Consider the following 17,664-nt stretch of genomic DNA (forward strand, 5'->3'; position numbering starts at 1 on the left):
GTACTGAAGGTGGCATTAAACACCAATCAATCACATGCAGATTGTTCAAAACCCTTTGTTTCTCTACATACAAAAAGCACATAAATTAGTACAAGCAAATATGCATCACTCCACAGTAAATATTGTCAGAAGAGATTGACATATGTACTCAGCATTTGAAAGTGAAACAGAGTTCTATGTGAAACTTATGAAGAGAGTTCGGTTTTCTGAACTTAATTTACCAATACAGTCTCTGTTATCATTATATGTTTATCTTTAATTTCAGAAAAAGAGTACTGCAACCCCGTCTAGAGGTCGAAGAGGTAGAAAATCAACTACTCCTTCAAGAGGGTCAAAGAGAAATGAGGATAAAACAGAGACATCTGATTTATCTGAAACAGGTAATCTGGTTAAGTTCCATTCATTTTAAATACTGTAAACCAACAATTTCCATGAGGGAATTATTTTCAGGACTTTCACAAGTAAAAAAAAGTTTATTTTTTGGGACTTTTATAAGTAGAAAAATAACAGGAATAAAGATAGTCGCCCAAATTTAAAACTCATACTTTTTATGCCCCCACCTACGATAGAAGAGGGCATTATGTTTTCTGGTCTGTGCGTCCATCTCTTTGTTCGTTCGTCTGTCCGTCTGTCTGTTCATCCGTCTGTCCCGGTTCAGGTTAAAGTTTTTGGTCAAGGTAGTTTTTGATGAAACTGAAGTCCAATCAACTTGAATCTTAGTACACATGTTGCTTATGATATAATCTTTCTAATTTTAAAGCCAAATTAGACTTTTTACCCCAATTTCACGGTCCACTGAACATAGAAAATGAAAGTGCGAGTTTCAGGTTAAAGTTTTTGGTCAAGGTAGTTTTTGATGAAGTTGGAAGTCCAATCAACTTGAAACACATATAAAAAAGATGTTGTATGATTGCCAATGAGACAACTCACAGACATTAACAACTGTTCCCTATGGTATGATCTTTCTAATTTTAATGCCAAATTAGTAGAGGGGCATTAAAGATATTTTATCCAATTTCACGGTCCATTGAACATGGAAAATGATAGTGCGAGTGGGGCATCCGTGTACTTTGGACACATTCTTGTTCTTATCTTACAACATTAGATTAATTTTAAAATCTGTGTGAAAACTTAAATCGCTGTGAGGTGGACAAGAAAGGGATAAAGGCGAAAAAGTATCCTCGAAAATAATTTGGTTTCCAGTAGGATGGATGAAGGAAGGAAAGTGTTGCATAAATAGGAAAATTAGATGTGTCAGAACAACACATTCTGACACGAATGGCCCGCTTGCAAAGAAAGCAAACATAAACTTGATCTGTAACTCATCATATTGTATAGCGGGTTATTTTTTGTGGGATGTAAATTTTCGCGGATATAACAAAATCGCAAAAATAAATTTCACCAAATAAATAGTGTACATGCAAAGGTATTGAAAAAGTTTGAATCCTCCAAAATATATCATATACTTTATTCAATGAAAATCACAAAAGTAACACGCAATACGGTTATAGACACACATACTTAGAATCAGCTCAATATGGAATACCATATGATAAAAAATCATATTAAAGTACTTGAAACTAATCAGATGTTGATTTTTCACAGAAGCTTTTAAAAATATAGCCCTAAAAGTATCAAATATTTATCAACCCTAGTTTATTTCTCTATGAAATAGCATAATCAGGATAGCTATAGAAATATTTTTTGTATAAAAAAATTCCAGTATATAAGAAAGTGTATGTATTTTGATACTCAAAATATGGGGAAAATTGGGGGAAGGAGAGTACTGGATATCTCAGCTGCTTACTGTGGATTCATCATTGTTTGTTGGATACTAATTTTGGTGGGTTTCAGGGAACAAGTGAACTACTAATTTAAATGTTCAATAAATTTCTATAAGCATTATTACCAATGTCATTTCAACTGATCGGGCGGAGCTTACGTTTTAATTTGCATAAGGACAGTCTATTTAAAGATGTGTGTGATTAGGATGATTGCCGTTATAATTATTACTGATTTCTAATCACCTATCAGTGCCATCAAAGGAATTTACAAAAGAATAACTGGACACTTCATTGATGAGTTTATCTTAAAACACCTATCTATAGATGGAATGGTTTATTATGAGCGAAACGGTTAAACTCCTCCCAGTCAAGTGAAATAAATTGAGTAATAATTGTATGCAAAAATTGGCAAAACCACGATATCAAATATCCACGAAAATGCAAACTTTCCTCAATCTAACTTCCTAAGGATCCTACTACTATAATAATAATATTAGTTACATAGTGTGCTAGTGACCTAATACGGTATATATGGGGTCAGTAAACTCCATATGGGGTTAGAGCAAAGACGAATTTATCTTACCGACTGTCTTAACGTGTAAAATTTAGACTAGTGACCTATCAAAATGAGCAAGTTTTCAATACAGTTAGCATTAACATGATTAAGAAACTACTTCCTTTGATCCTACAAAAACAGATGCCAACAATGACAACTTGTTAGATTTAAATGTGTTTTATGAATTTATTTCACTTTATTATCACTTTCTTCATCTGTTGAAACCTTTAAGATTTTTTCTCAGTACTGTTTTGTTTTTCTAAAAGGACGTAACACCACTACTAACCGTGTATGAAATAAGCCCCGCCTTCTTATTTCCTTATATGGAATATAAAGGGACGCAACTCCACTACTAACCGTGTATGAAATAAGCCCCCCCTCCCAACTAACCTAATATTAAATATACACGGTTTCCACGAGGACGCTTTTAACCAATCATATTCCTAGAAATGTATAGGAGGTAAGATAATGTGTGTTGTCTACATAAAAGAAAATTATTGATGTTTTGGTAAAAAAATTAAGTTGAAATTGGTCCCACTACTATGCTCTTGTTTTGTTGTTGGGTTGCTTACTTGTTGACCTACAACCAACATCAGTTTTGATTCATATTGGCTTCAAATTGATTTCTACGAGTTATCAACCTTTAATGATGATGATGAAGAATGGTTGCTTAATGTCCAGGGGCAAAATAATATGCATATTCAGGACAAGAACATGTTAATGTAATATGAATATATACCCTGCTTTGTATTAGACTGACATACTGACCTGGATTTTTAACATGCTAGTGCACGAGGTAACAGTCTGCAGGAAGACATGTCAACTTACCTAGACCCATTATTCTGACTCCAAGCTGATGAGTTTTTGCTCACACTATATATGCTGCTTGCTGAGCAGACAAGCAGCAAATACCAATTTTAAAGTCTGGTTTGACTGGGCCTGAGTTCGAACCCATGACCTCCAATCTTGTGGCGAAACATGCTTCCTCAAGACCACCCACTGCCAGGCAGTTTTAAGTTCCCTACAGACAAGGTCAAAGGGGACTTTAGGTTTGCACTCCATCTGTTGGTCTAATCAGTTTTCATAACAAGTTATAGATCAATTTATAATTTTGTTCCAATACAATGAATTTTCAACTGATAGGGGACTTTGTATTGCCATGTTATACTATACTCACAGAATAGGGGACTTTGTATTGCCATGTTATACTATACTCACAGGATAGGGGACTTTGTATTGCCATGTTATACTATACTCACAGGATAGGGGACTTTGTATTGCCATGTTATACTATACTCACAGAGTGCTTGTTTGATATATGTTGTGTTTTTTCAGAGTCTGTTGAAGTACCACCAGTGTTTTCATTTTCAAATCCAATGGAAGTTGATCTCCCAACAGAAGGTAAATATTGCAAAATATGTTAATTAAAAAATTTAAGTAATCCAGAGTAAGAGAGATGTTTTTGGAAGAGTAATTTTTGACAGTCTGTTTAGACGATAGATAAACTGCCAATTGCTACTGTTAATTCAGAATGTAGTGAGTGCAGTTATTATTGAAATTTTAAGAATAGAACAGAAAGGCAAGATTAATTATTGCGATATCTGAAAAAGCTGCATACAGATATATGTATCCAATATCAGAATGTGGGTTTCTATTATTGCCATACTAACCTAGTCACAATTTCAATTTGTGTTTCACCTCAAACTACAAAATCAATGAAAAAAATTGAAATTGTGATTCACGTTGAACTACAAAATCAATGGCAAATGTTATCCCATGAATAATCATGAATTCAGTATTAATTTTTTTATAATTACATTTGAAGACTTATAGTCAAAATATTTATTGATTTTCCAGATTTTACCAAAGTTAAAGAAGCATCAGAAGTTCAGTCTTTCATCTTTTCACCACCAGCCCCACCGCGGACTCGTAAATCAAGTTTCCAGGAAGATACTTCACAGCTTGCTGCTCAAGAACAATCAATTTTATTACCTTCAACATCAAGGGAGCAAACTCCAATTAGGTCAAGGGAGGGAACTCCAGTAAAATCTGTTTCAAAAAGAGGCAGACTGCGAAAAGGATCATCTGATTCAGATGTTTCTATTCCTCTTTCAATCCCCGAGGAACCTCCAGGCACTGCAACAGAAGAAACTGATGTGCAATCTGAAAGTGAACCTCCTGTTAAAAAAGAGAAAAAGACAAGAAGGTAAGCATTATTTACAGAGGGGGAATAGTTTAAGAAGGTAGGCATTACTCACTGAGGAGGGTAAGGGACGACATCTATCAAAAGTTCAATGTAGGATAAAAAAGTTAATTCATATAGTTTTTTCACTGACTCTTACTTAATTTGGGAAAAATTGAGTGACCAATAAAGATATATATAAAAATTGATGTCAATTAAACAAAACTTGCAGCAATTTTGACCCCCACACCCAAACTATTTGAATTAAGTTTTTTTATCCTTAAGGTGGTATGGGTGTCTTTTTTCATCTAGGATTGTAAAAAACAGATTCTAAGGTCCAGATTTTGGATCAAATTTTGGCAGGAATGCAGATATTTAATGTGAAATTTCATTTAAAAGAACCATTTTATTATAAGGATATAACTTATAAATATTAATATTGTATCGTAAATTTTTTTTGGTGGTTTTTAAATGTTTTTAAATTGGCATTTTAAGGGGAGGTAACTCTAAAACAGTGCATTTTCTGAAGGAATCTATATAGAATTTTCCTATTTTGTATTTTAGCCATAAAAAACGTACGGTGACCCTATCTTTTCTTTTGATATTCTCTTAGTATTGTCTGAAAGCTATCTTTTCTTAATTTATTTCACAATTCTAACATTTTGTTTAGGTTCTAATCACAATATGGTGTTTTTTCCTGTATAATCCATACAATAATTGTCATTTTGTCACAGCCTGTAGCTTGAGGAAATGCACGGTGACCTATCAATTTTATCATATTTTTGAATATATATCAATAGATACTATGTTTTGGCTAAGTATGAACAGTTCTATCATTTTTATTTTAGACTCCCATACCACATTAATTGATTTTTTGATGTCGTCCCTAAGAGGGTTTAATACATTTTTGGTCAATACCTAAAATTTTTGATGGAGCAGGGCTTTAACTGCTAGGTTACTAAGGAAATTTTAAATTCAGAACAAATATTTGTAAAGTTAGTACTAAGGGTTCCCATTTAATTTTCTTTGGGGCAGGATGATTTTGAAAATGAAAATCCTGGACAGGTAAAAGGTTAAAATTAAGATGAAAATATATAATACAGGAAATAATTGTGTACTGAAGTGGAAATAAATTTTTAAGCAGGAAAGAATTTGAAAATAAAGTATATGTAGTAACAGCCGAAAATGAATATTTACAATCTATGTAAAATCCTCCTCCCACCTCCAGACTATCAATTGGTCATCCCCTACGAACAGTTTGTTATTTATTAGAAATCATTTTTTGTTATTATAGTAGAGTCAGATGATTTAGTCTCTGTATAGGCACAACATGAGTATGAATAAATAAAGAAGTTGTGGTATGATTGCCAATGAGAAAACTCTTCACAAGAGACCAAATGACAAAGGTCACTGTATGGCCTTAAACAATGAGCAAAGCCCATACCACCTAGTTAGCTTTAATGGCCATGAAATCACAAATGCAAAATAATTTAGATGAGAAAAACTAAGGGCCTAATTTATGTACAAAATAATGTACCAAAAACAAATATGTACCACAGCAACAAACTACAATCACTGAACTACAGGCTTCGGACTTGGAACAGGCACATACTGTGAAAGTACTTTTATTCGTGGGGTACCAATTTCCCTGGTTTTCGTGGATAAAGTCATTTAAGTGTCCAACGAAATAAAACAACCATTGACCAAATCAAGACATGGAAAGATCCCCATCGGTAGGTTCGACTACTGATATGATCTAGAAAATATATTGAATAACGCCAAATCTGAGAATTCTTTAATAGCAGTCACAGAACTACAACTGCATGCATGATTATCCCCATTTAATCTTTAAAAACCTAAACTGTACAACTTTAATTTGATCTTTTGCTTCTCTTAAAAATATTTTTGATCGATGAAAGTTAGATTTCCAGTATTGATATGCTAGTATGATAAAGTGTTCATTTTATATTCTCATAGTTCTCGTACATATGAGAAATTATAATTTCATGCTGGGTTTGATTTTGATAAGAATTTTTTGACAATTAAAGATACGTTTATAGCATTTGTTTATGTTACTGTTTTCTTTAAGTGACATGTTTATGGCCTAATTAACACCTTCGATGGTCTTTAATCTGTTAATTACTTTATCATGGGTTAATTAGTGCTATCATTACGATTTACACGGTCCAATGTTTACTTTGCAATTTCCTCAATCCAGACTATTTGCAACCTTCGTCTCTTAAAAGGCTTTAATTTTTATTTATTTTTTATTTTTAAAAAACTAAAATCCACGAATTTAAAAACCCACGAACATGTAAATATTCCTCAAACCACGAAAATTGATACCCACAAATTAAAGTACTTTCACAGTACATACAGAATGTGGTGGGGTTAAGCTTGTTTCCATCCCTAGTTTTGGTGAATGATCTAGGAGCTGTGTTTTACGACACATTCCTAAATCATCAAGTTATTCCGTAACCATCAAGGTAGTTTGTTTAACTATAATGGATGAAAATGAAAAAGTAGGTAATTCTTTCTTAGCTCATTGTGGGCTACTGCTATCACTTGCGTCTGTTGTGGTCTCATTACTTTTACCAAAATCTTCTCCTCTGGAACTACTTATAATGCTGTACTTGGCATACCAAGATACTGCATGCCATCTAATATTTATTTGGGGTACCAGGATTCTCTGAAGACCATGTTGACAATGGTTATCTATTTTCAGCTGCACATACACATAATATCGGAATTCGGAATACTATTACTTTTATTTTTTGTTGCAGGAAAAAGAAACTCTTGAACTATGATGAGGTCAACTTAATAAGTCCAATCAAAGAGGAGGAAGGAGAAACAGAGGCAGAGAGACCTTTGACCCGACAAAGATTAAGGCGTACACAGGAAATGCCAATATTGACATTACGGGGATCAAAAGCAACTGGGGCATTACCACGAAAAAAACGTGTGGCTAAGCTTTGGTGATTTTGCAACTGTTTTAAAAAACATTAAATTGTACTACAAAATAAGAATTTCAAGTGAGAGTAGATAATATACATGTCTGAGATATGAACTGTTCATCTCGTGCTATCCAAGCAGGGACTTTCTTTTATAAGCATGTCAGTATCAAATTTGATTGTGTTTTACATTATATGAATGAATTACAAGTTTGTTTGTCATTGTTTTTCCACCCCAGATCACCCCAGATTACTGAAAATATGCAGCTTGTTATAATAGCTTACCTAAACATTGTGTGATCTTTTGTCATGGCTATCCTAACAACAAACTTTACCCAGAATCCATCATTCTAAATTAGTGATACCTAACTCTTGTAAAGGGCATCTTTTGAATTTACTGCAGTATTGGATATCTACAAATCTTAATGATTTCCAGCTCATATTGCCAAAGGCAGTTTGCTGTAACATGATAGCATTACCCCACATATAAGGATCATTAAAGACACATTTGAATTCTGCTTCAAAATGACTATTAAAGAAAATGTTTGAAAAGATTCTATTGGCATAATGTAGAAATTTGTACACTGTGAATGAATCATGTCAGCCCCTTTGATCAGTAAAAATATAATCTTGCGTTGGACAATAAAGGGCCCCCTTTTATCAAAAGTCCAGAATCTGCCCCTGTGCCAGGCATAGTAGTAATTATTAACCTAATCTTAGCTGTTGGGCCAGTTGTTAAGCATGAAGTTCCTTTGTATGGTATTAACTGTATGTTGTAGTGTTTTTGAAAATCAGCAAGTATGGCAACCAGGAGAAGATATAATAAAAATTTGGAGCTTTTAGTGAGATATATTTAAAAATTTAGAGAACCACTTAATTCAATGTGTAAAATATTGGTTTAAAGGGTTTAAGTGACATGAAAAGTAAGGAGTAGTTCTTTCATATTATGTATATTATAGTTGTGCAAATTTATTATATGAATATGATTTTAAAGGATTGCATCTACATCTAAAAAGTGCTAAGTAGTCAATTACTTCTGTTTCAATATTCTGTGAATTTTATGAAATAGGAAACTACTTAAAGTATTTAAACAGAATAAAAGTATACATTGAGGAAAAATGGTAAACATTTATTTATGTTATATACGTTCATGTGTCTGTATTTTAAAAAAGTCTGTGTTTTGCTATTGTTTAAGAGGAATACATGATGTTTTAGTAGCTTCCATATCATATGAAAACATGTTAAAATCTTGATGCATGGACAGAAAATAGGTATGAATTTAATTTTTTAACTGTGAAATGTTACCCATTAATTTGAATTATAATAGATTTTGGTAAAACATTTGTTTTGAAATATGACACTCAAAGATATGCATTTAGTTCTTGAACAATTTTTTTATTTTTTATACGACGCAAAATGCGGTCGTATATTGGTACATGTATCACGTCGTCGTCCGAAGAGATGGTTTCTGGATAATAACTTTAGTATTAGTAAATAGAAATCAATAAAATTTTAACACAATGTTTATAACCACAAAAGGAAGCTTGAGATTGATTTTGGGGATATGGTCCCTAAGATTTAGGAATTTGGGGTCCAAACAAGCATTTATGTAGTGGCAGTACAAAAAGTTGTGTATAAGTATTTCAATTGTTCTGAAATTGTACCACAATGTTTAATACCATAAGTAGAAGGTTAGGATATATGTTGTGGGTTATGGGGCAAACAGTCTAGGAATAAAGGTCCAATAAGGGGCTAAAAACAAGCATTTTTGTAGTTTCAAGAATAAATTGGAGTTATCTTTCTTTGTCCACAATGGTTTGTTGAATCACCTAAAACCAATGCCTAATGAAATCTTTGAAAATTGGAGTTATCTTTCTTTGCCCAGAATAGTAGTGAATCAACTTAAATCAATGCTATATACAATATAATACAATGCAATATTCACTTAACTACCAACTGATAAATTAAAGCAGTCTTTTAATACCATTCAGTGATTACAAGCACTTTGATTACCATTCTAGGGTTATGCCCCTTTACAAATGGAAAAATTGAAGAATTTTTTAGTTTCTGTTCTCTTAACTTAAGTTAGTCTCAACTAAATTAAATGAAATGTGTATATAATGCTTATTACCTCTAAACTCAGATTAAGTTCAATTTTTGGCAGCCTTTTATAAAGTTATATGCTAGCGGGGGCATCATCTGTGTCCCTTTGGACACATTTCCCATTTATTTTTTTTAGAAGTTACTACATGTATTAATTAATATTAATTTTAACCATGACTGTATCACATTTTATATTTTAATATTTTATGATGTATTTAAATGAGTAGTAATTGTTGCAAACTCCATTAGAAATTTGAATTGAGATCATTGTTGAAATAGGGGAAAGGGGGATGTGGAAAAAAAATGGGGGGGAGGGGTTTTTTTTTGAGAAGATTAATATTCAATGGCATAGTGAATTGCTCAAAAGCAAAAAAAAAAATTTAAGTTCATTAGACCACATTCATTCTGTGTCAGAAACCTATGCTGTGTCAACTATTTAATCACAATCCATATTCAGAGCTGTATCCAGCTTGAATGTTGTGTCCATACTAGCCCCAATTCAACCATTCAGGGTTTGACCTCTGCGGTCGTATAAAGCTGCACCCTGCAGAGCATCTGGTTAAACTATTGATCTCAGATCATATGTATTACATTGTCTATTTTATTATAAATTTGAAAATATTGTAACTTTTTTGTAATACATTTGCACGAGTTCCTACCATTTACAATATAGAATTATTGTCAATTGAGATATTGAGATACATGTTGTTGTTATGTCCAGAGAAAAGTTAATGATAATAAACTGATATATTGTATATTCTTTCTTTATTGCCAAAATATCATTGGTGATAGATAGCATCATTTGTTAATATGTCCTTTACTGGCAGTGATGTTACATGTAGAACAAGTTAAGTCTTTGAAATTGCTAATGGTCAAATGGAATGATATGGACAATTAAAGACAGCCTGTCAGGATTACATATTTGTGTTCATATTTGTTTTGCTGTTAAATCAATTTGCATGATTAGATATTTGTTTGTTGGTGTTTAAGTCTACTAACAGCCCCCATGGCTTTATTATAGCATCCATTTTTTATAAGGGGTGTAAGCTCATAAGATGATTATTTGTTTGTTAGTGAATATATATATATATACAGCACAAACAACATTTTCCAAAAGACCAAAAAAGTGAAAAAGTATATTTAAACAAGAGGCATTTGGCAATAGCCAATGGCAGTCAGCAGGGTTAAAGAACATCATTTGTTCTAATGCGTCTTGTTTAAATATACTTTTTCACTTTTTTGGTCTTTTGGAAAGTGTTGTTTGTGCTGTATTTCGACCCTTCTACAACGAAATTTGTTTTACATGCACACGTATAAAAATTGTGGTTTTTATCCAACGCAATCATAGGTTTGAACATAGTTTTCAATTAAGACTTGTTTATATATATATTCATCATGTGACCAGTATTTATTGGTGGAGGGAAGTCTTCGTCTATTATTAAAGGGGCACAATTGGTGCCAATAGGAATACATACAACCTGTCAATAAAATTCATTGCTGAAAAGTACAGAAATATCATCATGGGGGAGAAAATTAACAGCTTCAATCATCTCATCACACCTTCAGTAAGTATATATATTGCCTCTCTCATTAGAGAAGAAGTCTTTAAATGAGTTGCATTCAAATTTATCAAACGACCATTTAATTAAATAGGAAAACTTTTGTTTGAAAAGATTATGTGGAAGTGTAGTGTAAAGAGTTGAAAAGTCAATGCTGTCAATAGAATCAAAAGTACCATCAAAAGCATGTAATTTATCTAAAACATCAAAGGAATTTTTAACATTCTTGTTATGTTTTGTTCTTATGTTGTACTGTTACACCACCATGACGACTGTTCCAGGTTAGGAGGAGGGTTTGTGCCTTATGTTGTACTGTTACACCACCACGACCACTGTTCCAGGTTAGGAGGAGGGTTTGTGCCTTATGTTGTACTGTTACACCACCATGACCACTGTTCCAGGTTAGGAGGAGGGTTTGTGCCTTAGAAATATTTTGATCCCACCATCTTCTATAATTGCCTGTCCCAATAGACCACTCTGAGTTCATTCGTCACCGGAAAATACTTGTCAATTATGTGCGCCTTTATGACGTCATTTACAAGATAGAAGGGGCTCGCCTGTATCCCTGCACTATTAAAGTTCATCAAACGTCTTAGTGATCGTCGTTGTGCAGGATAAACTAAAAATAATGGTTGTTCTGTAGGTACTTAATGACAATTCCCTAATGACAGCAGTGCTGATTGTCAATTTTGAGAATTTAATTTGCCGAATAATTCGTACAATATAGAATTATAGTTTTCCAACCACTCGCTCAACATTAGAATGGAAGTGACGACGCCCCTTAACGCATAAATGACGTTCACTAAAACCAGAGTTTTTGACGGAAATGCATCGAACTCGAAAGTTGTCTATTCAGTAGCCTGTAGGTTAGTAGTTGTTTGTTGCTGTATATCATATTTGTTTTTAGTTGAATATTTTGTACAATAGCTGTTAGATTTCTCTTTTGAATTTTGTTTTACAATTTTTCATTTCTGTGGCTTTTAAAGCTAACTATGGGGTATGGGTTTTGCTCATTGTTAAAGGCTGTATGGTGACCCATAGTTGTTAATTTCTATGTCATTTGGTTTCTTGTGGAGGGTTGTCTCATTGGCAATGGTACCACATCTTCTTATTTTTCATATGTACATATATCTACAGTGTGAATTGATATAACAAGAGTGCACACGCTGAAATGTCTCACCTTCTTTACTAATCATTGATATTATGTTGATAGTCCTAAATGTAAAGCTTTATTACACTGTCATGTAAACTTAACATTAACCAAGAAAACTAAACATTGACCAATGAACAATGAAAATGAGGTAAGGACAGATGAACCATGCCAGGCAGATATGTACAGCTAACAATTCTTCCATACAACAAATATAGTTGACCTGTTGCTTATAGTTAAAAGAAAAACAGACCAAAACACAAAAACTTATAACTGTTCAATGAACCGTGAAAATGAGGTCAAGGTAAATTAAAACCTGCGCAACTGACAGATCATAAAATATTTCCATACACCAAATATAGTTGACCTTTGGCATATATATAGTATTAGAAAAAAAAAAGACCAAACCTCAAAAACTTAACTTTGACCACTGAACCATGAAAATGAGGTCAAGGTCAGATTACACCTGCCAACTAGATATGTACACCTTACAATCATTCCATATACCAAATAAAGAAGACATATTGCATTCAAGATAAGAAAAACAGACCAAAACCCAAAAACTTAACACTGATCAATGAGCCGTGAAAATGAGGTCAAGGTCAAATAAAACCTGCACGACCGACATAGATCATAAAATATTTCCATACACCAAATATAGTTGACCTATTGCATATATATATAGTATTAGAAAAAAAAGACCCAAAACTCAAAAACTTAACTATAACCACTGAACCATGAAAATGGGGTCAAGGTCAGATGACACCTGCCAGTTGGACATGTACACCTTACAGTCCTTCCATACACTGAATAAATAAATACTAGACCTATTGCTTATAGTATCCAAGATATGGACTTGACCACCAAAACTTAACCTTGTTCACTGATCCATTAAATAAGGTCGAGGTCAAGTGAAAACTGTCTGACGGGCATGAGGACCTTGCCAGGTACGCACATACCAAATATAGTTATCCTATTACTTATAATAAGAGAGAATTTAAATTTACAAAAAATCTTAACTTTTTTTTCAAGTAGTCACTGAATCATGAAAATGAGGTCAAGGACATTGGACATGTGACTGACGGAAACTTCGTAACATGAGGCATCTATATACAAAGTATGAAGCATCCAGGTCTTCCACCTTCTAAAATATAAAGCTTTTAAGAAGTTAGCTAACGCCGCCGCCACCGGATCACTATCCCTCTGTCGAGCTTTCTGCGACAAGAGTCTAGGCTCCACCAAAACCTACAGGGCAGTCTCCATAGACTCTGTATCACTCACATGGCTTATTTTCATGATATTATCTAATATTCCTGTCAGATAATTAAAAAAATATGTTTTTTTCAGTATCAGTACTCTATAAAGATCTTCAAGGAGGGTTCACCACTGAACACAGAAGGGAACATTTATTTTCATGAATTTTAATACCAAATGCAATAATAGATTTGCCAAATACCGTAAAATTAGACATTTTAGCAATGACAATAAAACATCTTTAAGGAGATTACAGTGAAGTACAAGAAAAACACCTAAATTTAACCTCACAAACAGGGTGAGCTTTTGAAATTTAATCTCCATGAAAATAAACCCCATTACCAAAAATGCAATCTAACAAATTCAGTCATATCTTTGGAAAGAATATTTTCAAATGGAATTTTATGTTTTGCAACAGCTCTTGCTGCAAGGCATTGCAGATTTCTATGCGACAACAAGAAAGGTTCCAGTGAAGTGCCTTTTGCAAGTTGTAGTGGTGTTTCATCATCAAAATTGGCCATGTCCACATGTGCACCGGCCTTCACTAACAATGTGACCATTCGAAACAGTTCACTGCTTAAGTATTTCTTGACAACACCATGCTCATCATTTGAATCACTTGTTTGAACATCTCTGTAATATTCACAAAGAATGTTTAGGGGAGCATCAATAAATTTTTCAGAGTGTTTATCGAAAAACTCATTACAATCCTCAGGAGTGACACCATATTCGATTAGTTTTTCCAGAATAAAAATCCAAGCTGCATATCTGAATCCATAGACTTCAACGTGTTTTCTATCACTAATATAATAGTTCAACTGCAGAAGATGACTATAGGTTTGTTTAACGGTTTGCTGCAACCACTCAGTTACATATGGTAGTCTTCTGCTGATAAAAGAGATTTCCATCAATAAATTTTGTACTTGAATCTTCTCGTTATCTGTTAAACTTCTAGATACAATGTATGAAATAAATAAAATAGCTTTCTCCCCAATATCATTGGCCTCATCTTCATAATGAACATTGCACATGTTACTCTTCCTTTTTAAACCCTTTTTCTTACCCTTGTTTTCGTGTTCCAACAAAAAACGCAATTCAATTAAAAGGAGGTTCACAAATTTCAAAATATCTACGTTTGATATTTTATCAATATTTCTTTCCAAAATTATTTCTGAATAATTTCTACTAAAGTGGTCAAGAGTGATCCCATCAAGCCCTATTTCAAAATGGTCGATCATAATCTGTCTCCGATACAAATATAACTGCATTGTCATGTTAATAAAAGATTGATCCTTTTCTTCTTCAATCCAACATAATTTTTCTTCCAATTTTAAAGCAGCCATAAAGAAATGGTGTGAAGTAGGGCCCATAACTCTTTCCATTATTCTACAGGAAAAAATGGATAATAAAGGATTTGTCCTGGAGTCGGCTGATACAAGACTTTTAAAATCTGTAATACTTTTGGGTTCTTCTATAATCCAGGGAATGACAGACTTAAATAAAGGAAGCTCTAAAGCATGATCAGATCTCATTTCAAGAGCTTTTACAAACATTTCTTCGTTTAATGTTTGGGCTGCCAACAGCTCACATGTTAGAATTTTGGTCAGCGGATCAAGGTTAAATCGATCGTCCAACCAGCGTTCAACAAGCCATGTCTGTCCAGTTAAAGCAGCATAATAAATTGGACTGATACCATTTTTATCTCTGGTGACAATGCTAGCACCATTATCCTCACACCATACCAACATATCTAAATGTCTTTTATCTAAAACATTTCTAAAATCTTCACTTTGTATTTTCATTTTTTCAAAAAAACTGTCATCATCTTTCAAAACATTTATAACTGAATACTTTATTTCTGGCGTACAGTAATCAGAATAAAGAATAAACCAATGCAATGCTGTTCGACCATTGTCATCTCTGGAATTAATATCCACATTTTTCACTTTCAACAGAAAATCTGCCTTTTGCCTGTTATTGCATTCAACCATCAAATGTAATGGATATCTGAACAAAGTTATATCGGCTTTCCATATGTTTTCAAAATACATAATATCATCTTCATTTTCTTGTACTAAACTTTTAATATATGCATTATGACCAAGATGACTATTTAAAGGTGCTCTCAAAGATTTATATACAATCCCAATATCAGCCCCTACTAAAAATAATCAGTGGAATTCCACTGAAATCCCACATAAATCTCACTTGGGAATTCCACTGGTTCCCACTGGAATTCCACTGGACAATTTTGTCGGGATTTTTAGAAGATTCCAGTGGAATCTCAGTGATATTTTTAAAATCCCACTTGGATTCCAGTGGAATCTCAGTGATATTTTTTCAAAAATCCCACTTGGATTCCAGTGGAATCTCAGTGATATTTTTAAAATACCAGTGTGATTCTGGGCAATTTCCACTGAAATTTCAATGGGATCCCAATGAAATTTCAATAATTCCAGTGGGATTTTAATGCAAACCCAGAGAAATTTAAATGGATTCTTCAACACTATGTACCACATGTGTAGTGAAATTGTTTTAAATTCCCGTGAAAACAGCAGATCAATCACGTTATTTTTTCATGTCTTAAATAGTTTATTGTCTTTTTTTTGGAAATGCAAGTGAAGTGTATAGGTTATTCTTTACTCTGATTTGTATTGGTCTTTTATTTTACTCTAACATCATAGGCCCATATTTACATGTATGTCTTGCCATTTTTAAAATCTCAAATTTGATCCACAATCATGATAATTGAGTACATATGTACTAATTAAGTTTTAAAAGATAATACTTTTTGCTTTTTTGGAAAAGATGTCTCTATATATATTAAATTATTACAGTCATACTACAGATCTCCAATTTTGCGAAAACTAGCTACTATTGAATAATATTTTATTGAAGAGATTGTCTTAAAGATATATTAGTCATGTGTCATACTGTGACAATCCAATAGTAATTATGTATATGCAAAAAATGCATGGTCTTATAGTTATTTTCTTGATCCTACATGGTCACAATTTATTTGAAGGAAATGATAGTTTCATAATTTTCAAAAAGGTTGAAATACTTATTCATAATTTGTACTTACCAGAAGATTTAATCCAAAAAATATGAAAACATCAATCTTCACAAATCCAATAGTCATGTCATCAAAAAAATACATCTTCACTTTTTAATATCAATAGAATATAACTTTTGCTCTTTTAAATTTTAGTCCACAACTCTACATCCATGGTAAAATTCATATTTTGGTCAAGATAAATAAGACATCTTTTCTTGTAATGGCTGCAAGTTCAAATTTTGAATCTGACCAGTGTTGGGGTTGTATCTATAGGGAGTTGTTTGATTCCTTGCAATGTTTTCCTAATCATACTATTAAATTACCTAAATCTTAAATATCTGATATATATAATAATAAATAAATGATATTTACCAACTTTTATCTATTATTTTTATATTTTGAACTGTAGAAATTTAAGAGAAATATACAAAGACATGTGGTCTCCTTCATTGGGCCCCATTGAGTGTGTACATATCATTTCCTGTCCATTTCACAGAGGCAAATTGAAAACAGATGGGCACATAACATTTCTATTACTAATTGATAAGAAAGAGACTGCTTGGAAATAATATTTGTGTATAATCATGATATAATACTTAACTAAATATAGAGATAGACTTAATAATTAATTGTACTTGAAAATAAATAAATTTTAATTACCTGCAACTCCTTTGTTGAAAAATTCAAAATTAAATTGTCTTAAATACTGTTAATGAAATAAGTATATATATTCTAGTCACTTTATACATGTTTAAATGTACATATATAAATAGCAACACATAACATTTTTCAGGTCCATCATCATTTAATTATCAGCTAAATTCATTGAAATTTTTTATAATGAAAATTCTACAAGTCCAACATCCCACTGGAATTATATATTTATAAAAGACACATGTCCAAATTCCAGTGGGATAATTAGGAATGACAAAAAGTACAAATTTCCACTGGAAAATATAGAAATAATCCAGTGGAAATGCCACTGAGATACCATCGGGATAAACTTCCCACTGGGATTCCACTGACACTCCAAAACATTCCAGTGGGATTCCACTGGATTTTTTTCT

General features: G+C 32.7%; 1 protein-coding gene across 3 annotated transcripts in view; it reads left to right on the forward strand.

Annotated features, from left to right (window-relative positions):
• Positions 1 to 10,331, forward strand: part of LOC143056113 (uncharacterized) — a 72,343-nt gene extending 62,012 nt beyond the window's left edge. For all 3 annotated transcript variants that reach the window (XM_076229195.1, XM_076229197.1, XM_076229196.1), the window contains exons 36-39: positions 266 to 380; positions 3,676 to 3,741; positions 4,198 to 4,546; positions 7,306 to 10,331. In XM_076229195.1, the coding sequence (XP_076085310.1) occupies positions 266 to 380; positions 3,676 to 3,741; positions 4,198 to 4,546; positions 7,306 to 7,501 (726 nt within the window). In that variant the 3' untranslated portion in view covers positions 7,502 to 10,331. The remainder of the gene's footprint in view (positions 1 to 265; positions 381 to 3,675; positions 3,742 to 4,197; positions 4,547 to 7,305) is intronic.
• The last annotated feature ends 7,333 nt before the right edge of the window (positions 10,332 to 17,664 follow it).

This window comes from Mytilus galloprovincialis, chromosome 13, assembly GCF_965363235.1.
Source record: "Mytilus galloprovincialis chromosome 13, xbMytGall1.hap1.1, whole genome shotgun sequence".
NCBI lineage: Eukaryota > Metazoa > Mollusca > Bivalvia > Mytilida > Mytilidae > Mytilus > Mytilus galloprovincialis.